Consider the following 24,483-nt stretch of genomic DNA (forward strand, 5'->3'; position numbering starts at 1 on the left):
AGCCCACAAAGAGGCAGGAAACCGGGAGTAGACGAAGCCTGAGAGTGAAGCTGACAAGAAAGTGAGATGAATGTGTGGCAGAGGAGGAGAGAGCTACACTCTTTTTCATTCTAGGGCAGAGGGGCAACAGAATTGGTCACTTCATTTAGCAGCAGAGAGATGTAGGCCTGTACTGTATCCCAGCACTTTAAAAGTGGAGGCAGGAGTTCAAGGTTACCTTGGCTACATAGTGAATTGGAGACCAGCTTGAATTACATGAGACCTTGTCTCAAGCAAGTCAAAAAAACAAAAAAGTGCCATTGGCAAGCGCCGTTGCGGTCACTTGATGGAAATAACTCCAGTGTGCACAAAGTCTAGACATCTTGTGTGGATGCTAACAGGTTATGAGCTGCAGCTGGAAGGGTGGTCTAGCAGTTCAGAAAGGGCTCTAGTTGGCTTCAGCTGGCGGATGCTGCAGCTAGCGTTTGCTTGGTGGCAACTGAGAGCCAGAAATGTTAACAGAAGGAGCGTTGTGAGGACCAGAGCTAACTACAATTCCCGGTAGGCTTTGCACGGGGGCTCCCGGCGCGCAGGCGTAGGCAGCTGTCTTCCCGCTCCAAGTGCAGGCCGCAGCCTCCCAACGCCGAGGGGGACGGTTTCCTCTTAAAGGAGAAATAGCGGCGGTGCGCGCGGTGGGCCCCGGCCCTTCTGTGGCTTTCGAGCCCGCACGCGGGTCCGGGAGGCGCAGGCGCAGTCTGGGCAAAGGCGGGTTGGGGAGTGCAGGTAAGACCCCACGAGGATTGGCCCGGTGCTCTGGCAGTGCTGGGTGGGCTTCCCCTGCATGGGAGGCAATGAGAAGGCCGAGGCGCGGCTGCCTGCAGACCTGGCCGCCTCCAGACAAGGAGTGCAAGTTTCCAGTCGAGGTCTTTTCCCTTGCCTGCAACCCCTGTGCTCCAAGGGTCCACTCTGGCTCTAAGAAGGGGTGGCTGGATCCGAGAGCCGCGAGCGCTGCGGAGCCACTATGGTCTGGTCCCCATTCATTGCAGACAGAGCGGGGGCTGTGTCTGTCCCGAACGCCCCGACGACAGCACGTTCCCCCTCGCAGGCCCGGGCGCATATGGCCTCTCCGGTGGCAGACGCATCCCGCCGGCGGCGGGAGAAGCGCAGGCAGCTGGACGCGCGCCGCAGCAAGTGCCGCATTCGGCTGGGCGGCCACATGGAACAGTGGTGCCTCCTCAAGGAGCGGCTGGGGTTCTCCCTGCACTCGCAGCTCGCCAAGTTCCTGTTGGACCGGTTAGGGGCCGAGAGGGACTGGGGCGGGCACCGAAGTACAGCCCTAAGCCGGTTCCTACTACCTTGGGTTTCCCGTTTGGGCAGGGTGGGCCTGCTCCTCCCCTCACAGCCCCAGCGAATGGGAGGTCTGTAGGGTTGGCCGCTTAAATGTGTGACTGCCAGGACACAGGGTGGCTGGCTTCCTAGGCTCTGAGCTGACACCAAGCTCTTCTCTGGCAGGTACACTTCTTCAGGCTGTGTCCTCTGTGCAGGTAGGTAAAAGATGTTAACAGGTAGTGGCAGCTCCCAGAAACTTATGCCCCAAGAGAACTGGATCAGAAGCCCTTACTGGGCTTGGGAAGAGGACAAGCCTGAAATAAGCTTGCTGCAATGCAGCGGCCTTTGGGAAGGGGGCTTTGTCTTAGGACCTTTGGGTGTGTGTGTCCAGGCTCTAAACAAAAACAGAACAACAAACAAACAACTGTGTATCTAGGATGAAAACAAAAACAAGACCCCACAATTCCTCAGGGGGTGAAGCGATGTCTGGGTAGTGTGCTGCTCTTGCAGAGGACCCAAATGCCTTCCTAGCACTCATGGCAGGGGGCTCACGACTATGACTCCAGCTGCATGGAGATCCAACACCCCTGGCCTCCAGGAGCCCTTCACTCATGTGCACACATCCACTCACAGATACATTAAGCTAATTAAAAATAAAATATTTTTAGAAGAATGCCTACCAAAAAAAAAAAAAAAAAAAAAAAAAGAGATGACTCAGCAGTTAAGAGCACTGACTGTTCTTCCCAAGGTTCAGTTCCCCACAACCACATGGTGGCTCACAACCATCTGTAGTGAAATCTTATGCACTCTTCTGTTGTGTTTGAAGACAGCTACAGTGTACTCATATAAATAAAATAAATCTTAAAAAATGATTAGAAGAAAACAAAAACAAATGATGTTTAGATGGCCTGAATGGTTTTCTGGGTGAAGGGTTTCCATCCTTGCATGACTGCCTCATCTTATCTCCAGGTCCAGAGCCTGTACCTCAAAAGGGTCTGCAGTATCTGGTGCTCCTGTCTCATACACACAGTCGGGAATGCAGCCTAGTGCCTGGGCTTCGAGGGCCTGGAGGTGGAGAGGGGGAGCTTGTGTGGGAGTGCTCAGCAGGCCACACATTCTCCTGGGAACCTTCTTTGATTCCTACACCTTCAGAAGTGCCTAAGCAGGCCCCTCTTACACACACTACTGAGAGAACCTGGTGCTCAGAGGCCAGGAGGAAGCAGGAAGCTGAAGGTGAGTGACTGAAGAAGTGCTGTGGAGAAAGAAAAACACCTTCCGACCTTTTCTGATTCAGACTGGTTTATAAAAAGCATCTTTTAATCTGTTAATAAGAATACATTTGTGAAAAGTACTACCAAGCAAACCAGGATGCCTTTGGGAAGATCTTTGAGTGTAGGCCTCCTCTTATGACCTTCTTGTGCCAACAGGCTTGGAATGTGAGCATCGAGAGAGGACTCAAGAAACCAGGCTCTCCAGGTGAGGGCAGGAAGTGAGGGACAGGACAGACCTGCACAGGGAGTGGGCGTGAGGTGGCAGTTTCTCAGGTTTGTCTTTCTTGAGCTTGCAGGAGAGTAGAGCCTCCATTGGAGACAGACCCATCCGTAGGAGAGGATCAGGTTGTGGAAGAGGAGGAGGAGGAAGAAGAGGAGGAGGAAGAAGAAGAGCTGCTCAGTGATGCCAGCCCATGGACCTACAGCTCCTCCCCAGATGAGCCAGTTGGGATTGAGGGAGGATGTGGAACAGATTGAGAGAGGGAGGAGGCAGCGGGTCACAGACTTCAGAGATGTGCCGGCTAGAGGGATGGTCTTGTTGCATGGTGGGCAGGACAGATGCTGAGGAAAGTGAACTTTAGCCTTTGAATTGGGGATGTGGAAAGGGATAAACTAAGTCTCGGGGAGGCTAAGAGTAAGAGAGTGGGTTGTGGGAGTTGGAGTTTTTCTACTTAGGGGTTAGAGGTGACTAATGCTCTCCTGCTTCTCTTTCCAGCAGTGAACCAGATGTCCCTAGGCCACCTCCATCCCCTGTTACCCACACACCTAAGGAGGGAGAGATCCCACCAGTACCTGCAACTCTGCCCACTCCTTGTGCTGTTCTTGCCTCTTTGGGTTCTACAGCTGCTTTGACATCAGATACTGAGGTGCAGATGGAACTCAGCAGGACCTCTCAGGTGCCTGCAGAGCTGCAAATGACTGAGTCTCTGGACAGGTAACCCGATGGCTGAAACAGGGCAGGGGTGTCCTGGGATGTGTCACCCTTGAGGCCCTTGGCTCCTTCTTTGCTACCCATAGCCCTGGGAGTCAGGCCCAGTCTGCTCCGAATCCGACTTGTGATGAGGATACTGCCCAGATTGGGCTCAGGAGAATTAGGTAGGACTGGGGAGATGGGACTCTGGGGAGGGTCAGGAGTGAGGCAGAGCAGACAGGAATCCTGCTCCCATTCTCCTCCCCTAGGAAAGCCGCCAAGAGAGAGCTGATGCCCTGTGACTTCCCTGGCTGTGGAAGGATCTTCTCCAACCGGCAGTATTTGAATGTGAGGGACACAGGTTGAGGCCTGTGTGGCCACTGGGGTTGGGGTGGAAGCTGAGGGAAAGACACCCCGGGCTGAGGTGTAAATGTAGCTCAGTTATAGTGCAATTGTCTAGCGTGTGCAAGGCAACACATACAGCCTTTGTAGAAGGAAAGGCTCATGTTTCACAGTTATTAAGGGCTTCTGACCTCAAGTGTAGGGAGGGCCAGAGGGATGGTAAAGTGTAGGTGGTCAGGGTACACCTAAGAAGAGCAGGTCAGACGAGCCATTTATGTACAGACTGCAGCAGCTGCTCTAGCTAACCGTGGAAACAGGATTAGAATGCAGGAGCCATCCGGTACCACCCATAATCCATGATGTGACCAGATCACATAAGAAGGGCTTATTCACTGGGAAGTTCATGTACTGTACTGCCAGGTAGTGTAGCTCAGTGGTAGAGCACTTATCTGTCATATGCCAGGTTCTGGATCAGAACCCCAAACTGAAAAGAGAAAATAGAAAAATAGTCAAGAAACCCCAAAAGAACCCCTTTTTCCTCAACAGTGCTCTACTTTGAGAGCCTCTGAGGCCTATGTATTCCCAAAGCAGATTTAGGGGAAAACCCCACACTGGTATGTATGTATTAATAGCTGTAGCAAGAGACTGAGGCACATATTAATGTGGGTTATCTTGCTCACATAAACCATATTCTGTCCCTGACGGACAAGGTTGGATAAATGACGAGTGTTACTTGGAGTGACATTTTATACAGGAACCTCTGTGGACATTGCATTGATGGTGTTCGAGGAAGCGAGTGAGTGGGCATCCAGTGGGGCCAGGTGAGGGCAGTTAATGGTCAGGGTGGTAGGATAGCTGTGCTTCTTAGAGCATAGGTGAGGATGCGGCCAGAATGGTGACCCAGACGATGATAGAACTGTGGTGGAGAAACACAGGTGGATGAGGAACCTGCCTACTCACCCAGTTCCAGCCAGTCTCCCTGGGAAGGCAGCCATCCTTTTGCCTCTTCTCTATTGTCACCCACTTCCTAGCACCACAAGAAGTACCAGCATATCCACCAGAAGTCGTTTTGCTGCCCTGAGCCGGCTTGTGGGAAGTCCTTCAACTTTAAAAAGCACCTGAAGGAGCATGTGAAACTACACAGCGGTGCGTGGTGGGATGCCCCTCCAGCCACCCTGGGGAGGACCCAAATCCTTTGGTCCCTGTGCACCTTAAAAGTCCTTGCCTGCCTGAGGTTGTTACTAGGTTCTTGGTAGCCTGACCTTAGTGAAATGCCTACTCCATGTAGGGGCCATGAAGAGATGGGAAAGCAGGGGAGAGTGGAGAGCAGGAAGGACAACTTGCTTATGTGGTTAAAAAAAAAAAAAAAAAAAAAAAAAAAAAAAGCCTTGCAGGCAAAATCCTTGTGAAGTGAGGAATGTAGGGCAATACATGTGTGAAGCATCTACGTGATCCATGATCCATCAATGGGAAGGAGGCCTCCAAGATCACAGTAAGGATGATGTGGTTTCTACTTTGAGATGAGACCCTTGTGAGGTCTTCTAAGGTGGACAGATAGCTGACTTTCAGCGATGGCTTTAGCAGCTATGGAGGAGAGTTGGGGACTGTAGATGAGTAGAAAAGGGGGTATACTGATGTGATGACTGGGGCTTGCCGCTTAGAGTTGGTGAGCAATGGTTGAGCCTTTTAGCAAGTGAAAATGGCTGTGTGCAAAGGGTGAATGAGCCACAGGTGAGACACAGGTGGGGGACGGGGTGAGGGGTGAGACACTCAGAAGATTTCAGGCTGGGCAGTTGGATAAAAACTGATTAGTCCCTGAAAGCAAGGAAGGGGTCACCAGGTAGGAATTTGGGTTAATACATGTTAATTAGTGTCAAGGTTCGAGTATGGGCTTTATAGATTGAGCAGATATCTGCCATTAGATTAGCATGTGGGTAGTGTTTGGAGCCATGGGGCTGGGGAATGACTGCACAGGTGGGGGGGGGAGGGAGAGATTGATGTGGTGCTCTTAGAGAGCAGGCCTGGGGGAAAGAGAGAAAGGCAAAGAAAGTGGTACTTGAGGAGGCAAGTGTAGAAAATGCTCCAGGAAGGAAGGAGGACAGGTTGACAAGAGCTGCAGGCCAAGGAAAGGATGGGGGACCAGATAACATGACAGTGTGATGAGCTCTGCTGTGGGGATGACACAGCCACAGTGGTGTGGGTTCAAGGCAAGCCTAGCTGAGGAAGTGGGAGATGCTGTAGTTTTGCTCTGCCGATGAGACAACAAGGAGTAAGGTCTTAGGTGGAAAGCTAAAAGCTTAAGGTGCAGACTAGGAAGGGAAGGCTTACCGTCACCAGGGTGGGTGGAGTTTGATGAGAAAGAGATGAATTCTGAGAGACATGGTGGAGACATCCACATATTCATATATATGGGCAGGAGAACTTAACTGGTGGATCTGGGGCAAAGAAAGCTGTACTGGGGATGCCAGAGACAGCCAGGACTCTGGACAGTGGGCATTGCAGAGTGTCAGTGGGAGGGAAGACCATGGGGAGAATTGAGTACCCATGCCTATCTTCTAGCAGGCCAGGAGATATGTTTGTCCTGAGATCGGCTTTTCCCTGGCTAGTCCTGCTAAGGAGCATGATAATGTGAATGAAATCCATAAAGGCAGTTGTGAAAATGGAGCTGAAGGGGAAGGGGCTATGAGGAGATAGTAGGGATGATGGGTGGTGGCCTGCAATCATCAGATTGTCACAGCACAAAAAGGCAGGAGGTCCTGGTTGGAGCCTGGCAGCACAGTACTTGGTAGTGATACCCGAGCAGAGTTGGGGGAATAAAGTGATGAGGAGATGGGTACAGTGGTGCTGAGTGACAGCAAAGCAGCTGGCAGGTATAGAGGACTTGATGTCAGAGCTTGTGGTGTGAGGGGAGTGGATGGAGATGAAGAGTCTGCAGATGTGTTACATGATGACCAGATCTTCAGAGAGCTGCTGAGAGTCTGAAGGGTACCAGGAGAAGCAAGGAGAAGGTTTCTGCTGTAGGCCTTTAGGTTTAGTGGCATAGGAGAAACCACAGCAGCCTGAGAGCTGTTGTAAGGATGCATGGTAGCAAGTGCTGTTGGATCTAGGAAGTTCAGTAAAAGGAGAGAGAATACTGGCCACTTGCAGACATGGCACTTGTGGCTGGTGGACCATGCACCTGGATGGAGGAGTCTTGGGGGTGGGTGGGGAGGGTAATCATTGAGGCTTGTTACTGAAACTCTAACTTCTGACTCTAGGCTTATGTGTGGCAGCTACTTGGTACTTCCTATCCACACAAGGCTCTAGGTCTCTATTCATTACTCCTTTGACAGAGACCCAGTTCAAGGCCCCAGATAGGGGACTGTGTATGCCTGTGTCCCAGGAGCTAGAGACAAAAAGTGACAAGAATGCAGTTTTGGATGCCCCATTGTCTATCTCACCCAATTTTAGGATCAATGAGGTATAGGAGGTCCATATGCCTATTAGGACCCAAGACTCCTGAACCCCAGTACTGACATCAGCTATTGGGAGTTGTGGGCTAAAGTCTGAAGACAGGTAACTGAGTATCCTTTGTGTGCCTACAGATGCCAGGGACTACATCTGTGAATTCTGTGCCCGATCTTTCCGCACTAGCAGCAACCTTGTCATCCACAGACGGATCCACACGGGAGAGAAGCCCCTGCAGTGAGTGCCAGGGGCCATGGAGGGAGTGATTATCTGGCAGGCAGGGAGTGGGCAGCAGAACCTCCAGGGAGGTGAAGGTGGACCGAGGCTCCTTCCTGTCTGGCTCCAGGTGTGAGATATGTGGATTTACTTGCCGCCAGAAGGCCTCCCTAAACTGGCACCGACGCAAGCATGCAGAGACTGCAGCTGCCCTGCGCTTCCCCTGTGAATTCTGTGGCAAGCGCTTCGAGAAGCCAGACAGTGTGGTAGCTCACTGTAGCAAAAGCCACCCAGCCCTGCTCCCAGTACAGGAGTCACCTGGCTCTCTGGGGTCTAGTCCCAGCATTTCTGCCCCTGAACCCCTGCAATCTCCCGAGGGGACTAGCTTCTCTACCTCTTATGACTCTAATCCTGCCCCCTCAACATCCATCTCTTCACCTGGGGTGCCAGCCCCCAGGAACACAGAGAAAAGTTAGGTGGTAGTTCCCAGGGACTAGGATATTTGAGTGCATTTGAGGGTAGGGCATCACTGGGCTCCAGATACCAGGCTTTAGCCTTTAAGGAAATAATAAATATTTTACACAAGTGTATGCTGTGGTGCTCCAGATAGAAGAATCTGGAAGTCTTTTGAAAACAGGTTAGTGTATGCCAGAATGCAGCAGAAGCTGACCCACTCACATGCCCAGTTTCTTCTAGACTCACGCTTACAGACCTTCCCTGTAGAGTGTAAACATCTGCCTTGGCCTAGGTGCAGGCTAGACAAGGAGGCAGATGACCCTGTCCTGTCTAGCATTTGCCTCTGGTTAGGCCCTGCAGTTTGGCCTTCTGGTATAGAACTGAGCTCACAAGAAAATAGCTAGTCTACAATGGATGGATTTTTTTGAGATAATTGGATTGTGGATCATGACTTGTCAATGTGTTAATCCTTTGATAAGTTCATAGCTGAGGGCTATTGGGCAGTGAGGCCACAGTGTCTGGGGAAGTGCTTTTGAAGAGTAATCTTCCCTGTATCCTTCCCATATGTCCTTTCCCCAGAGTAGGCAGCTTATGTCTTTCTGATTTGGTTTAGGCTCAATTAAGTGGAGCCAGTTGACATTGGAGTGACACTATTGAAACCATGAGTCAAAATAAACCTTTAAGTTGATTTTCTTAGGCATTTTGTCACAGCAATGAAGAAACCATCACCAAAAGGGAAGAGAACTTGGAACTCATTTTGACAAAGGGGCTCTTGGTGTCACAAACCCAAGCAAGTAACAATATCACCAGCTATAAGCAGTCATTGGTCAATTCCAGGCTTTGCATCTTGCTATTGCCCAGGACTTCAGGTAACTTTTCTTGGGCCTTGAAGCTTCATCTGGAAATATTTTGTTTCACACACTATCACTGGGCTTTATGGACCCAGTCTTCTGGGTCCCAAGATAAACATTTCCTACCTGGCTAGAGGAAGCTGTCCTCAGAACCATTTATTGAAAAAAGAATTTTACACTGTGTGTGTGTACATGTACCACAGTATGTATGTGGATTCAAGGGATCAAATTCAGGTTGTCTGCAGGTACCTTTACCTGCCTAACCATCTTGCTGGACTCTAGAGGCATACTGTCAAAGGATATATGGATGGCTAAGCTGAAGACTCTGCCTACTTACATGTATGCTGGTTACCTCTGCAAGGGAGAAACTTGCCGCAGATCTTGGTCCTTTAATGAAGGGAGCTATTCCATTCTCCCGTACTGCTTGTATGTTAACCTCTGCAACTATGTCTCAAAGCAAGAGAAAGCAGTAGAGATTAACAGGCAGAAAAGAAGAGACCTGACTGACCAAGTATGTTGCCTGAAGAGGCAGGCAGTAAAGATAGCTAGAGCTCAGGCCTACATAATAGAGAGTAGAGTGGCAGGAACAGAACACAAGCACCTGGGCTGTCTTGCATAGGGCTGTGATGTCAGTTCCCTGACTCTTAGTACTCAGAGTTGGGGAATACAAGGATGGATGATAGAAGAGTTGGTGGGGATTTCCATTTAGAGACAAGGCAAGCTAGGTGAACGGCTAGCAACAATGCAATAATAGCAGGTCTGGCTTTCCAAACCATCTGAGCTTTTCTTTGGGACTGAATGTGCACCCAGCCACCTTCTGGAGCCCTCTTAACAAGTTTCCTGAAACGTGGATACTAAGAGCCCTGATTTCTCCTGTTCTGTTGGCCCTGTGAGAGTGAGAGAAGGACCTATTGTCATCTCAGTGACTACAGTGGTGGTGGTAGTAGCTGCCATTGCAGCTGCTCGAGCCCTTCTGTGGGACCGCTGGTGCTGTGATAGTGACCGGCCATGGCTAAAGAATTTGCCACACTCTGTGCACTCCGCTGTCCGCTCACCTAGGTGTGTCTTTCTGTGCAGTGCAAGCTTGGAGGCAACACTGAACGATTTGCCACACTCTGGGCACTTGTGTGGTTTATGGCCTGCATGGTTTCGTAAATGTACATTGAGGTTGGAAATGCAGGTGAATCGCTTGCCACACAGCTCACAGTGGTAGGGCTTTTCCCCTGTGTGTGTGCGCAGGTGTTTGGTGAGGTCCGAGCGGTCTGTGAAGCCCCGGCCACACTCTGGGCACGGGAAGGGCCTCTCCCCTGTGTGGCTGCGCTGGTGCACTACAAGATCATATCGCTGTCCAAAGCCCTTGCCACAAGTGGCGCATATGTGCGGTCGTTCACCCTGGTGGCTGCGCTGGTGACGCAGCAGTGTGGAGCTCTCGCTGAAACAGCGTCCGCAGTCGTTACAAGCATATGGTTTCTCCCCAGTGTGTGTTCGCTGGTGCCGTACAAGTGTGGCACTCTCTAAGAAACCCTTGCCACACTCAGGGCACTTGAAAGGCTTTTCCCCAGAGTGCCTCTGGAGGTGTCTTGTGAGTGTGGAACTCTTGCTGAAGCTCTTACCACACACGCCACATCGATGGGCCTCGGCGCCAGGGTCACTGAGGCTGGGGACCACATGGATGCGGGAATGGTTCCGCAGCCCTGCACTGCTATGGAAGGCCCGTGGGCACTGTGTACAGTGATAGAGTGTGCTGGGAGCAGGGGCAGTGGCAATGGTGGTCTCAGGGGGGTGTGCCCGTGCCAGGTGGAAAGGAAGAGCGCTCTGCCGAAAAGAGCGGGCACACAGAGGGCAGCGGTGGGGTTTCTCAGGTGGGTGCTGGCGAACTCGATGCAGCAGCAGTGCAGAGACATGAGGGAAGCGACGGCCACAGAGGCGGCAAGGGCAGGTGGAGCTGCGCCTTCGGTGTGTCCCCAGGTGCAGATCCAGCAGGCTGCTGTGACTGAAGCTCTGGCCACACTCACTGCAGATATAGAGGGTCTGGCCAGCATGGGTCCACCTGTGCACACGTAGGTCTGAGGCTCGAGCACAGCGTTCGCCACACTCCAAACAGCGGAAACGCTTATCACCACCATGGGCACGTTCGTGCCTCAGCAGCACTGCACTATACTGAAAGCTCTTGCCACACACACTGCAGGAATAAGGTCTTTCCCGGGTTGCAGCCACACCAGGTGCTGTGAACATGGTGTCTGTCTTTCTCAGTCAATAATTTGTAGTTTTAAAGCCTGGAAAGTAGCAAAGGGGAAAGGCGGTGGCCTTGAAAACTGCTCTTCAGATTCTTGGGTTTCTTCTTTCAAGAGCATATACCCTGGCTGTTCAAAAGGCAGGCTACAGCTGGGCTCATTATTGTGATCCCTGCAGGGAAGTCACCCCGAGTTCAGCACTGACTGCAACAACTTTGGCTGGGGACACAGAAAAGGCACCTTGAATTCTCTAGGTCTGTAATATATTAGCCAGTCTAGCTCTCAAGAGAGGAAACCCACATGAGTCCCAGAAATTCAGAGGGGTGTCTCTGAAGTGCCTGGAAAGGCAAGGGGGACAGATCAGGCAGGTATGGATTCCAAGGTCCTTATGTGTTTCTTTGTTAGAACTAGGAACCCTCAACATTGCTGGAGAGGCCAAGAGAGAAGTGCCTGACTTTTTTTTTTTTTTTTTATGTGATTTAAGTCCCTAGGGAATTAACTTGCTATCCCTCCTTGGCCATCTCCTAATGTATCACAGGTGGGAATCCCTTATCTACCAGAAAATAGGTCTGACACATATGCCGATCCAATGGGTGACACAGCTACACTGATCTAAGGACCATACCTCATACCGGGTATCCTGGGCTTGTGATAGATCCCAGGCCCTGAGGGAGTCATCACTAATCAAGTTAACCAGGTAAGAGATCAGTCAGCCTTTGTTTTTATAGCCATGACACGTCACACACCGTCTAGTGGAGTATGCTCTCAGATCATCATGAAAACAAAACAAAATGGCAATAGTCATATTCTTGTGGGAAATGAAAATGTTTCATGCCCAGCACATTGACTGAAGAAGAACCTTTGTCTGGGCTTCTACCTTCTGTATGTAAGTGGAAGCAAGTGGATGAAACCATGGCTAACAGTAAACTTGAGGTGTGAGCTTAGGATCTGTTCATCCATGTCCACCAGGGATATGCACCTTTGGTACCTTTTTTCTGGATGAAGAACAGATTTTCTTCTTCTTTTTTTTTTTTTTTTTTAATTTTGAGACAGGGTCTATTTATGTAGTATTGGCCGTCTTGGAACTCATTCTGTAGACCAGGCTGGTCTCAAACTCAAAAAATGTACCTGCCTTTGCCTCCTGAGTGCTGGGATTACAGGCATGTACTACCATGTCCAGAGACCCACTTGTCTCTGAGTGCTAGGATTAAAAGCACACCCAGCCAGAGGAAAGTATTTCTGAAATGGTATTTTCAAATATTAAAACCAAGGGAGAATAGAGGCATGAGTTACAATTTGCTACTCATTTTAACTGTGATACTACTCTACTTTTTATGTGTTTCTCCCAACCCCATTCTGGACAGTTTTAAATCCCAGACATCTTATTTAAAGTTGATTTTTCAAACCCTGCTAAGTAGAGGCACCTTTGCAGCCAAAGAGCTGACTTTAGAGTAGTTAGCTCTGAATTCTTAAGGGCAGCTTTCTATTTTTAACTTAATTTTAATATTTATCTTATTTTTATGTGTATGCATGTTTCTCTGTAAGGATATATGCACAAGAGTACAGGTAGGCACCCACAGAGACTAGAATGGGGCATCAGGTCCTCTGGAACTGGAGTTACAGGCAGTTCTGAGCCACCTGAAGTGATTGGGAACTGAACTTGGATCCTATGCAAGTGCAGTATGTACTGTTATCTGCTGAGTCACCTCTCCAGCCCCTTCATTTTATTTTTGAGTCACGGTCTCATTTTGTTGCCTTGGCTTGCTTTGAACTCACAGAGAACTGCCTGCCTCTACCTTCCAAGTGCTGATTGTTTAAGGATTGTTTGCCTTCATGAAACTAAAACCCAGTGGCTGATTTCAAATGCATAAGAGCAATGGTCTGACTCACCTGAGGTAGTGGGAGGCTGGCATCTCTCAGCCCATGCTTCTGGGAGCTCACCTTCTTCTAGGCCAGTGCTTCCCAGGGAACTTGCCCAAGGAAAGTAACCCAAAGGCATAACAAGTATGCGCATATAAAAGGCAAGTAAGGTCAGATTTCATCTCTTCCTAGAACAGAGTGTAGGGGGCAAGCTTGCTGCTTGGCTTTTTCATGTCTCTTCCTTACCTCACCCCATTACATTGGCAAATAGGTCCATGCCTGGGGTAGAAACCTGGAAAAAAAAATAATGCTTAGAACACTTAGAAATCATCCTAAATATCATCACTCCGAGAGTGAATCTTGAAGTGTTATATAACCACCATATTTTAGTGTGGCAAAAGGTTAAAGGGTAATTACATGGGATAAGCACCAGGTCCTGACTGTTGAATACTTTACTATTTTAGCATCTTTCACGCATACTTTATTACAACAGCAAGTCAGTATTAAAATGAACCACAATTCAGTACATTTATTAACAATCAATTGTGCAAATCCAGTCAGCTTCTCTCTGGGTGTCTGTTCTGCCATACCAGTATTTCTTGGGTAGGATGAGAAGCTCAAGTAGGGGTCAGAGGATATCCATCTTGAAGCCAGAGTTAGGTAAACTTGTTTACCAAATAGGAATGAAAGTGATCATAACTGCCTGGAGCTGTGCTTTCTAAAAGCTAAATGTAGCAGCTAAGCATTTGGAAGTGCTGTGATGCTCAAATGCACTTACTTATTTAAACCTTTTAGCATGAGAATGATAAGCCAAACACCTCATCAACAGAGTTTAGGGGGTAGGGACGACCTAGGCTGTTTTCTAGTGTGTACAAGGCCCTGGATGCAATCCCTAGCATTACATACACACACATAAAAACTTAATATGATAAATATGGTTAACATTTTATTTCTACTGGAGCAATCACACAGATACCTTCCAAGTTCTGAAACAACTTAGAGGATTATTAGTCTACCTCAGGGTCCCCAAGAGGGCTGCTCTTGGAACAAAGTTGCTGAATTCATCTGAGCATTAGAACTTTACTAAGCTTGGAGGGCCATTCCCCGAATCTCTCCAGGCTCTAGTTTCCTAACCATCCCTTCCAAAGGATATGACTCACTTTTCTAGAAAACAGGTCCCTGTGATGCCCATCTAGGAGACATTGTTGGAACTTGGGCTGTGACTGCAACACTTCCTCATTGCTAATCTGAGTAAGCCATCGCTACTGTCGTGAGCATTAATACATGACTCTACATATTTGGGTGACCCTTTTATGATCCAACAGTCCTTTGAGGTGGTGGCTGTCCTTTACCTCTCCCGTCTCCCATGTAACCTGAGGGTCCTTAAGGACTTGTCTAGTTATACTGAAAGCATGCAGGTGTGTCTACTGACAAGAAAGATGGCTGGACTTGCATTTCTTCAGGTCCTGGAGACTCAGCTTGTGTGTGCTACATTAATCTTAAGTCCCTTGCCCAGTAAATGGAACTTAAATGAGGGGACAGGAACTTGGAGGTAGGAATGAGGAGTGTGGCTCTCCAGGGAAAGTGACTTTTCTGTTGGATTCTTCCTAACTCTAGGAAGCTAAGAGATGCTATTGTCCCTGAGATTCTATGACCCCTGAAATCAGGTAGAGTTCTTTCTGGATAGTATGTGAGTAGAAAGATTTATGACCAGCATGACATATTGAGGAAGCCGGCAGGAGTAGGAGTGATAACTGCCTCCACCTCAAGAACTGTGTCTGATGGTGATTCAAATACAAATCGAACATTTTCATTCCACAAAGATTGTGAAATCTGTGAAAGGGTAGAAATTAGTGTGTAGGTACAAGAAGATTCACACAGCAAGAGCTTATCTTCTATCCTTCTGGGCAAGACTGAAGTACAGAATGGCCAGGAATCCTGGAGCAGAAAAAACATGGAAGAATGGACTACAGTCTCTCTAGGCCTTCCAATGAGTTGGGCATAACATACTCTACACTGTAGGGAATGATGTATAATCATGTGTCAGTTAACAACCCTGAAAATGCGGACCTGTCATTGTGACTATCACAGAAATTACTTACATAAACTCAGTTATGACATTATAGGTGATCGAATCTTATGGGATCACCAACATACAAACAGACTAAAATGCTGCTTTGTGGTAAGTGGCTGTGTTAGCTCTTTCAAATCTGTTCTCTATGGTTACATCCACCAAATACATTATATATAATTTGCCCTGGATAACTGAGTTAGGATCACAACCTGGGAAAGCCACACTATGCTGAAGATTCTGTGGAGTGGTTAGAACATGCTTGGTTATGAAGACTTGGAATGCTGCAGATGGAGGGCCTGAATCATCCTGTGTCCTTTCCAGACCTATAAAAGCCTTTTCCCACCCACCTCTGCATCTGATCTGAGAACCTTAAGAGTGTATCAATTCAGGAGACTTATCTTCAACTCACTCAGCAGCTAAGTATGACTAGATAGCATCTAAAGCCTATAGCATCGGCTGGTAAGATTTTAAGAGAGCTTGCTGTTCTTGCAAAGGACCAAACTTTGGTTGGTTCTCAGCACCAACGTAGGATGGCTTACAAGTACCTGCAACTGCAGCTCCATGGGACCTGTTGCTTTCTTCTGACCTCTGTGGTTGAGTGCACTCATACACATGCCCAAACACATACACATAAATAAATCTTAAACCAAAACCAGGTCTCCTACCCCTTTTGTTGGCAGGGTTTTCTCATCTGCTACCTGTACTTTAGGTCATAGTTTCTTTGGAGACAAGGTCTTCAAGCTGTCCTCAATCTTGCTACCTGAATTACCGCAGCTAATAACATGATAGAGGAATTTGTTCCTTAAGATTTTGTTTATAAAAACAAAACACAACACCCAAAAAACTCTTCCAAAGATCACCTTCCTGTCTACCCAGTCTCATCTCACAGCACTCAAGCATCTGAGGCAGGAAGTCTGGTAGAGGTGATAAATTTATCTTGGATATCTTTATCTTTAATTATCTTAACAGTCATTTATCTCACATCTCTGTATCTAACAGTCTTTTGTACCACCAGGTAAAACTTTTGGAAGACATTAACTTAAACCACTAACCTCCACTAACCTGAAAGCTAAGACTATAATTACATAGGTATACCAGGCACCCCCCCCCCCCAATTCTGCTGCAGCCTGCACACATCTCATATTACTTTGGGGGAGCTTCATTTTATGTTGACAAACCTGCTTAGAGGAACCAGAAAGGCAAGCATCCAAATTCTAGTTCTTCCATGACTAAATGTGTGACCTTGAGAACTTAGGCTGCCTGTACCTGCAGCCTGGGATAACTCAATACAGGAAACCATAACAGTTTTCTATGAAAAGAGAAAGGTCAAAGCAGTCATAAACCTGAGAACTGAAGTTGTTCGGTACTTGCGATTTACTCTGCAGGGCCGCCCTTATTTAGGCAGACCCCGAGTCAGGGGCATAACTTACTGGACGACTTCCATTACACTACAGCCTGCCAGATCTTTCTGGCTTTCTCGCTCCGCCCCAAGAATCCTTTCCCACCGCGAAGGCACGCACACGCCGGCCTGCCTTAGCCACAGGCAGGCGCCGGCGCCCGAATGACGCGAGACTGTGGGGCGCTGAGGCAAGACGGCGCGCAGCACACGCTTCCCCGGGGTCTCCAGAAGCTGTCACTACAGGCCGGAGGCTGTCATCGCCCCTTGACCCACTCAGTCAGGCGGGCGACTTCCCGGCTGAGCGGCCGGACAGCACCGCCGGCCTGGAACAACCTGCGCAGGCGCAGTGGCCCGCCGCCCTCCCGTCGGGGGTCCCTCGACCCCGGGTTGAGAGGAGACGGCGGCCGCTGAGGGCCGCGGCCCCTCCCGCCCTGCCTTGAGGCCCTCAGCCCCCTCACCAGTTGCCGGAGGGCCGCTCCGAGCCGCGTTCACCTCAATGCGTTGCGGACAGCGCTTGGCTCAGCGCGCGGAGGAAGGGGCGGGTGCAGTGCAGGGCGGGCCCAGAAGGCAGCACGCTGATTGGCTCACTCTATCAGCAGGGTCGCCACAGCCGTCGCTGGTTGCTGTGGCACCGAGCCTGCGCAAGCGTACTATTGACCTGCCCTGGCGGAGGGCGGAGTTAACACGGTGAGCCCACAGTGTCGCTGGCCAGGCTTAGCTAACCTGTTTCGGGTGTCCACGCGTGGGCCCCTTTCTGCCACGAGCCCAGTGCCACCTTGAGTCGAGTCAGGGCCGTAGCAGGCTACTTGAGGGAGACCAGTGGCACTCATTCGTCAAATTAGTGTCTTTCTATACAGTGAGGTCAGACCGGATGCTCACTGTCTTGATTAATCTTCCCCATAGATTAATGACCTGTCCAGGTTCACTGCCAGGGACAGCGATAGTCTTGTTCTGCTGACCAGCTCCCAACCTTTCAGAGCAAGGGTTTCCAACTAGCTCCTGCAGTTTAGAATGCCCAACTCAAAACCAGAAACCTGCTGGTGAGCAGCTCAGTTGACAGTCGACTGTTGGACTAGCCGAGACCCGGAATTTACTAGTACCACACGAAACATTGGTGGTACGCAGACTAGATAATTCAAATACTCCAGAAGTGAATGCATCGGGAGCAGGAATTCAAGGTTATCCCGTGCCTCCGCAATTCCTAGCCAGCATAGATCCTGAGACTGTATTGTTTAGTTTTGTCAATTAGGATATCAAAACACCTGAGAATACAGTCTCAAAGAGAATTATATGGGTTGAGTTGACCCGTGGTTAACCTGGGATACATTTTTATAATTGGGTTAAGTGAGGTGGAAGGCCCGCCCACTCCGAATGTGGGAGGTACCATTTCATGGATTAGGCTCTGCACTGTTCCAGTGTTTGGAGGCGATTGAGAGAGAGCATGCGTCCATTTGCTCCTTGTTCATGACTATGGATGCGGAGCAACCACTTGTCCTAAGTTTCTGCTGCTGAGACTCCTCCGCAGTAATCAATGGACTATAACCTAGAGTTGTAGGCTAAAATAAGTCTTGCTCCATTTAGTCAGGGTGTTTTACTACAGCAACCGACATTAAACTACCTGTTAAGACCGTTGTTGAAGCAACAAAAGTGTAACTTAAAAAGTTTGTGTGTGACTCATTTTTTGGTAAGGTATATAAATTATTTGACTTTATAATATACACTGAGAACTGATAGTGCCTTCAAGTTACTTTTAAAAAAATTTATTCACTTTATATCACAATTATCAGTCCCTCTCCTCCCAGAACCCCCTTCACACAGATCCTCCCCCATCATTCCCCCCCCCCTCTCCTGAGCAACTTATTTTGTAACAACTTCACAGTTTACTTTTTTAGATGACAACAGATTGATATGTCACACAGATGTATATGTATGTACATGTAGGTTCAGCTTTATGGTGGTTTCCTGGGTGTTATTTTCTAGGGGCAGACAGTGAAACCGGCACCATCAGATGTTACATGTGGTTGTGGTGATGAGTAAAAGACAGTGATTACTGAGCTGCTAACCTGTCATTTGCAGAAAAGGTAGGCTTTGTTTTGAGACAGGGTCTCACTATGCAGCCCTGGCTGGCCTGGAATTTGCTACATATACTAGTGTGGCTCCAAACTCAGAGATCCACTTGCCTCTGCCTCCCAGTGGGACTAAAGATGTGACCACCATGCCCTGCAATTAAGATACGTATTATCTGATGATTAAAGGCATTTCCACACCTCAGTCCAAACCCACACATTGCCTGCTGGGTTTTAGGTCCTCCATGTTGTACAGGCAGCTGAGATATTTAAGGACCCAAACCTTGCTTTTTATTTTCCTGTCAATTAATTTTCATAATGAAAGTAAATATAGCTCCTTGTTTATTATTTTCATCCTATCATGGTTTCCAGCCTCAAAAGAAAACACAGCCTTGGGACTGTGAAGATCTTAGTTTATAGAGGTTCTTATGTACAGACCTTACAGCCTGAGTTTGATCCCCAGATCTTACAAGGTATCAGCTGAGAATCATCCCTTAAAAGTTGTCCTCCAATCTCCATACATGTGTACACACAGCAAAATAAATAAGAATTAAACAGAACTCCAGAGACAAATTACACATGAAGGGCAGTTATTTAGTGAAAAGTGGACAGCTGACTACATTTTTGTGAAGGTACTCTGCTTAATTTGCAGGGAATTCATGCAAGGTTTCTAAGACTATGACTCGAAAGGCATTAAATTAGGTGTTTCTCAAGGATTGTGTTGTAATAGAAGTGGAAAACTTCATTTTGTATACCTTCCTTGTCTCTTCTCAGTTACTACATCACCTGCCAATCTTCAAATGGAATGCAGAGTGCAATCTGACATTCAAGTTAAAGAAACGATTTGATTGTGTCTGATTCATAGGTCCTATCTTCCTAGAGACACTTATTCTTTAACTTATGGTCACACCTTATTGATGCCAGCAGCTACATTTGAGCAACTATTTTCAAGAATGAAGCCCAGTTAGAGTAAAATTAGAACCAAAACCTTAGGAGCACCTGAGAACTGAAGTTATTTCACTGAATCAGCTATTTATGTATTGGGTCTATCCCACTAGTTTTGTTACCTTCTTTAATTTTTAAATCAAAAAAATCATACTTTAATTATTAGTGACTATAAACCTGGGACCTGTTGCATAATTAGAATTATTATGCAAAATGTTTTTGCTTATATATGCTAGCAGACATCATCTAAATTATGTATGAACACCCACCCTTTTTGTTAGTGTTTTGTATTTACTGGCCCAAAATGATAGTTCTTCATCTACTGTGGACCAGAGAAGATAAGGGTTAGATTCTGGCTATAGAGCATGCTGAGTGGAGCAGGGCAAGAGTTCTAGAAAGTGGAGTGGGTAAAGATTTTGGGAGTTAACAAATCAGGGAATCTCTCTCAATAGGATGAGAAGTGAATGCAGACCCTTACAAATGCTAGGCAAAGACTATCACAGAGCTACAAGCTCAACTTTCTATAAGCTTTTACTGGGGCTGCTGTGTCTGCACATGGCTAGGTAATAGAATATAAATAGAACATCACATGTCCCATCTCATACCCAGGAGAAAGGCAGAACCAGAGGCATCATGTGAGTCCTAGAATGTCGGCTTGCTGTTACTACTGTGTAAGGGCAGAGTCCAGTTTTATTCATCATGCTACTACATCACTAGCTTTCCCATTATATGTTTCGATTTTGGTTCCACATACAAAGCAAGTTGGCCTCCTGCCTCTAGTTCTTTTCCAAATAACTTCACAGTGGTCAGCTGACAGTTTTCCCATGGTAGAAAGAACCAAGTACAGCGAAGTGAAATATAATCTAGAACTAGAACAGAAAGACAGGATTAATTAAGTCCTGAATTGCAGACCTCAGTTTTTTACAGAATGAAGATTTTAATTAAGCTCAAGTTATTAATGGAAAGGCATATCAAAATAGATTTCAGGAAATTAAAGAAAATAAGCAACTAACACCATTACAAATAAACATCAACAAGTGATTCTAATGACTCTGTAACTATCTTTGAAATTAAGGCAGTCATCTTTTTTGGAAAGATTAACTATGTCTATGTGCATGAGTGCATTGAGTCCCCTAAAGCTGCAGTTACAGGAAATTGTGAGCTTCTTCCCACGGACTGCTAGGAACTCAATCATGTTCTCTGGAAGCACAGCGTGCTACTCTTAATTGCTGAGCCGTCTCTCCAGATCTTAGATAGTAATCTTACTAAGGTAATGGCAATGCTTAGAAAGGGTAAGCAAGAGGGTCACAGCAGTCCTAGGCCCAGAGTACAGTAGAGCATCTAAAAACTGCCCGGCCTGCTACTGCTCCACATCCAGTGCCTCTTCTGCGCCTGGCCTGATACTGCCATGCTCTCTGTCTTTAATGCTTTTAAAAGATAATTTTTTAGTTAAAAAAAGTATGCATACATGTATGTGCAGCACATGCAGGCAGTGCCTGAGGAGACCAGAAAAGGGAGATGGATCCCTTAGAACCCGTGCTACAGAAGATTGTGTGCTGGAAATTGAAGTCAGGTCCTCAAATAGCAAATCTGGTTGTCAGGCTTGTACAGCAACTCCACTGAGCCTCTTACCTCTCACCAGGATCTTTGCTTTCATCCTTTATTTTCTCACAACCCTAAACTATCTTCATTGAGAACTAGTTTTGGTTTGTTTTTTTCTTTTTGCTCAGGCCTGTAATCCCAGCACTCGACTAGAGAGGTGGATCTCAAGTTCCAGGATAGCCAGAGCTATACATGAGCCTGTCTCAAAAAAACAAAAACAAAACAAAAAAACCCACCCCAAATAAAAAGGTTTTAAAACTATTAATTATAAAATTAATAATTATTATTTAATTAATTATAAGTAACAATAAGTAGGTTTTTGGGGGTTGGAGAAATGGCTCAATGGAAAGAGTACTTGCTCCTGCAGAGGACCTGGATTTGGTACCCAGTACCCATATGATGGCTCAAAACATCCCTACCTCAGTTCTAGAAGGCACCATGTCTCCTTTTAACCTCTGAGGGTACCAGACATGCATGTGGTACACATACACACATGCAGGCAAAACACTCAAACACCTAAACAAATCTAAAACTAAGAATTTTGAAACTAAAATTTCCAATTTTTGCAGTGCTACGGACTGAACTCAGAACCTTGCACATATAGACAAGTTCTGAGCTGTATTCCCACCCTCCATTTTAAATTTTTAACTTCTTTTTCTGTTTTGGAGACGGTATCACACAGTTGCCTAGTGTGACACTTTTCCTGCCTTACTCTCCTTCAGTGATGGGATAACAGGTGTGTACCACTAACCTAGTTCTTTCTTTTTACATCAGTGTATGTGTGCATGTGTGCATGTGTGCTGACTCACAGTAGCCAGCCCTCTCCTTCCACCACTTGGGTTCCAGCGATCCAACTCTGGCTGTCTGATTTGGCAGAAGGTGCCTTTTAATTGTTGAACAATCTCCCCAGTCTATCCCTTTTTATATTGTTATTTCTGAAGGTGTGTTTATGGGGGGGTGGTTAAATGAAGGGCCTCAGGCATGCTAAGCAAACCTCCATCAGTGGACTAAATCCCCAACCTTTAAGTAGTTTATTCACAGGGTTAGAATGGAAGGGAAGAACTAAGAACTGAAGAACTCATGGTGCCTAATGTTTCCATCCAAACTCCTGTACTAAGAGATTAACAAATCCTAGCAGGGTTTCTAGAACCAATGGTCTTGTTCCTAGGATGACCCAGCCCCATGCTACACGGAAACTGAGAAAGCTAAGCACTGCCAGGAGAAAGTACTGTGTATTTTGAGAAACTCCAGGGAATAACCTCCTTTTCTTAGAGCACTTACTAAAAAGGGCCTACAAATTTGACTCCTTCCTTTATCCCTTTAAGTTAGTGTATGTATTCTTCCTTTTTAGGAGTGCCCTTCTCAAGAAGCCAAGGGCCATACATCTTTGCAATGCAGTCATTAGGAAAGACAGGGCCTTCATGTCCTAGTCTTGGAGAAACAAAAAAAGATTCTTTGGTCTAACTTTTGCTAGGCCTATCAGTACACTATCTTGTTAAACCTAGTTTTAATGAAGAACTTTGTGAAGTGAGTTTACCAAGACCACTCCTCTATCAATCAGGCATGTCAGGCTCCCAATACACAAGCCTTCCAGGACTGTCTTCCACAAAAATCTAGTTAGGTTGGCTTAGCCAGCCCCCTTTACCCTACTTTTCCCTTATATCAAAGTTTCATCCACTATCCCCCCAACACTGACCTTTGGTTATAAATTTTCCTCATGTCTATACTCTAGTTCGAGTTCAATCTCTCCCCTACTGTACAGGCTCCTATATCTAGCTGTACAATCCTTTATACCAGGGTTCTTAACCTGTAGCTTGTGACCCTTTGGGGGAGGAGGTCACATACCATACCTGATATCATACCTGAATATCAGATATTTCCATTATAATTCATAACAGTAGCAAAATTAGTTATGAAGTAGCAATGAAATGATTTTGCAGTTAGGAACTGTATTTTAAAGGGTTGCAGAAGTAGGAAGTTGAAAACCACTGTTTATACAGTCTTCCTTATTGTTCTTTGACAATCCACAGAATATTTTTAAACATAACTGCTAACTAGAAACATGCTGGCTTTATAGCATCGACAGTTGAAGCCTGCTTCTCTGGCATTGCCTCCCTGGCATAACTGTAGCCATTTTGCTTCATGCCTGCCAGCCACCTCATATTTGCTGATCCTGAAATTAGCTTGATGGCTGACACAGAGAATAGTTTGGCTCTGATCCAGGTCTAGTTGAGCACATATCTTGTTATGTTCAGAGGTTTGTTATATTTTTGAGGACCTTTTTTTCTTGCAAATTCTCCAATCGTAGCCTTTACTCAGAGCCAAGCAAAGATAAAGATCAGCTTGAACTGTTATGTCTAAACTACTTTGAAATAAATTGGAAAAAGGTCAATCACCCTATTGCCATCCCCGCACACGCTTGTCATTATGGTTTTCTGCCTATATAATCTGACCCTGAACAACGTTCACGATCCTAGCGTTCAGTTCCAGAGCCTAAGCTGCTTCTATCGGCCTTAGGGTGTGTGTTCAATAAACTATCCCTGTCTTGAGATTAATGTTCCTGTGGGTTTTGGGGCGATTCCTGAACCCTGTGATCAGCTCTGGAATTCCTTTCACTTCAGACTATGGAACCCCGTTTTCCTTCATTCTCATTCCTGTAAAACACCTAAAGGCCCCTACACAAATAGGAACGCAGCAATTGACTAAACAGAATCTTTTCTTCACTGCTTTACTAAACATGGATTATGTTCGACAGAACCTAATGGAAAGAGAATTTGGCTCAGATAACGTGCTTCATCTACAGGGAAAAGCCCCGAGTCCGTTAGACATTTGTACCAAGCAAGCACCTCACCCTGCAGGTCTGCCCATGGCCTCGGTCCGTTTTGCATTGTCATACATAGCACTGACATCCAGACCACCCATTAATGGAATAGGAGTGATACACTGGGCGAAGTTCGAGCCTCCTTCTCCTCTTGGAAAGTGAGCTAACAGTGAGATCCTAAGCATTCACGGCCGTAGCCGTCGCCCCGTAAGGCCTGCTACTTAGCCAGAGAGATGGCGCCCGCTGCAAGTCTCGGGAAAGGTTCACCCACCTGTAGTGACCTAGAGTCCGCCGGCTTCATTGAACCGGGGGGTAAAAATCACCTTTGATAAACGACTTTTTGTTTCTGTTAGTAATAACCAGAACGGAGAGCAGAGACCGCCGAAACCGGAATCCACGTCACTTCCGGTTCGTCCCAGGCAGTGAATGTTCACAGCCCCGCCCTTGTTCCTTATGCAAAGATGGCTGCTCTCTTGTACGACACTATTGCTAGCATTTCTCGAATTTGGAGGGACTACCGATCTCCATCACCTGCTGTTGTTCTCTTCAGAAACTCATACGCATGCATTCATTTCACTTAGGCTTGGTTGTCGGGTGAACTGGAAGCTAGGAAAGGCGACGTTGGACATAGAGTGGTGCCATCTTGTACGGACGCTGAAAGCTAGCACGCCGAGCGTTGCA

At 47.1% G+C, this 24,483-nt stretch overlaps 2 protein-coding genes across 11 annotated transcripts; one reads left to right on the forward strand and one right to left on the reverse strand.

Moving 5' to 3' along the window:
• Positions 1 to 574: 574 nt before the first annotated feature.
• Positions 575 to 8,638, forward strand: Zfp692 (zinc finger protein 692). The gene is made up of 12 exons (NM_001399592.1): positions 575 to 762; positions 1,085 to 1,272; positions 1,492 to 1,523; positions 2,278 to 2,541; positions 2,736 to 2,784; positions 2,876 to 3,019; positions 3,295 to 3,513; positions 3,597 to 3,674; positions 3,759 to 3,837; positions 4,863 to 4,977; positions 7,416 to 7,515; positions 7,625 to 8,638. The coding sequence occupies exons 2-12, from the start codon at positions 1,097 to 1,099 to the stop codon at positions 7,968 to 7,970; spliced, it is 1,602 nt and encodes a 533-aa protein (NP_001386521.1). The 5' UTR covers positions 575 to 762; positions 1,085 to 1,096; the 3' UTR covers positions 7,971 to 8,638.
• Zfp672 (zinc finger protein 672) lies at positions 8,625 to 24,193 on the reverse strand. 10 transcript variants are annotated; one of them, XM_039085943.2, is made up of 4 exons: positions 16,827 to 16,891; positions 16,148 to 16,278; positions 12,926 to 13,187; positions 8,625 to 11,254 (listed from the first exon to the last, which is right to left on the reverse strand). In XM_039085943.2, exon 4 carries the CDS (start codon positions 11,034 to 11,036, stop codon positions 9,630 to 9,632), a length of 1,407 nt encoding a protein of 468 aa, XP_038941871.1. In that variant the 5' UTR covers positions 11,037 to 11,254; positions 12,926 to 13,187; positions 16,148 to 16,278; positions 16,827 to 16,891; the 3' UTR covers positions 8,625 to 9,629. The 10 variants fall into 10 exon arrangements, with proteins under 10 accessions (XP_038941871.1, XP_063125056.1, XP_063125058.1 ...); XM_063268986.1 differs by having other exon boundaries at positions 8,625 to 11,077; positions 16,827 to 16,843; XM_063268988.1 differs by having other exon boundaries at positions 8,625 to 11,077; positions 16,400 to 16,842.
• Between the last annotated feature and the right edge of the window lie 290 nt (positions 24,194 to 24,483).

Source organism: Rattus norvegicus, chromosome 10 (genome assembly GCF_036323735.1).
Source record: "Rattus norvegicus strain BN/NHsdMcwi chromosome 10, GRCr8, whole genome shotgun sequence".
NCBI lineage: Eukaryota > Metazoa > Chordata > Mammalia > Rodentia > Muridae > Rattus > Rattus norvegicus.

What these genes read in the sequence shown, in the direction of transcription:
- Zfp692 (NM_001399592.1), top strand. Translation starts at nt 1,097, where the DNA reads ATGGCCTCTCCGGTGGCAGACGCATCCCGCCGGCGGCGGGAGAAGCGC. An exon ending in CAAGAAACCAGGCTCTCCAG is followed by an intron (nt 2,785 to 2,875) that starts GTGAGGGCAGGA and finishes TTGAGCTTGCAG; the next exon opens with GAGAGTAGAGCCTCCATTGG. An exon ending in TACAGCTCCTCCCCAGATGA is followed by an intron (nt 3,020 to 3,294) that starts GCCAGTTGGGAT and finishes TTCTCTTTCCAG; the next exon opens with CAGTGAACCAGATGTCCCTA.
- Zfp672 (XM_063268987.1), bottom strand. Translation starts at nt 11,036, where the DNA reads ATGTTCACAGCACCTGGTGTGGCTGCAACCCGGGAAAGACCTTATTCC.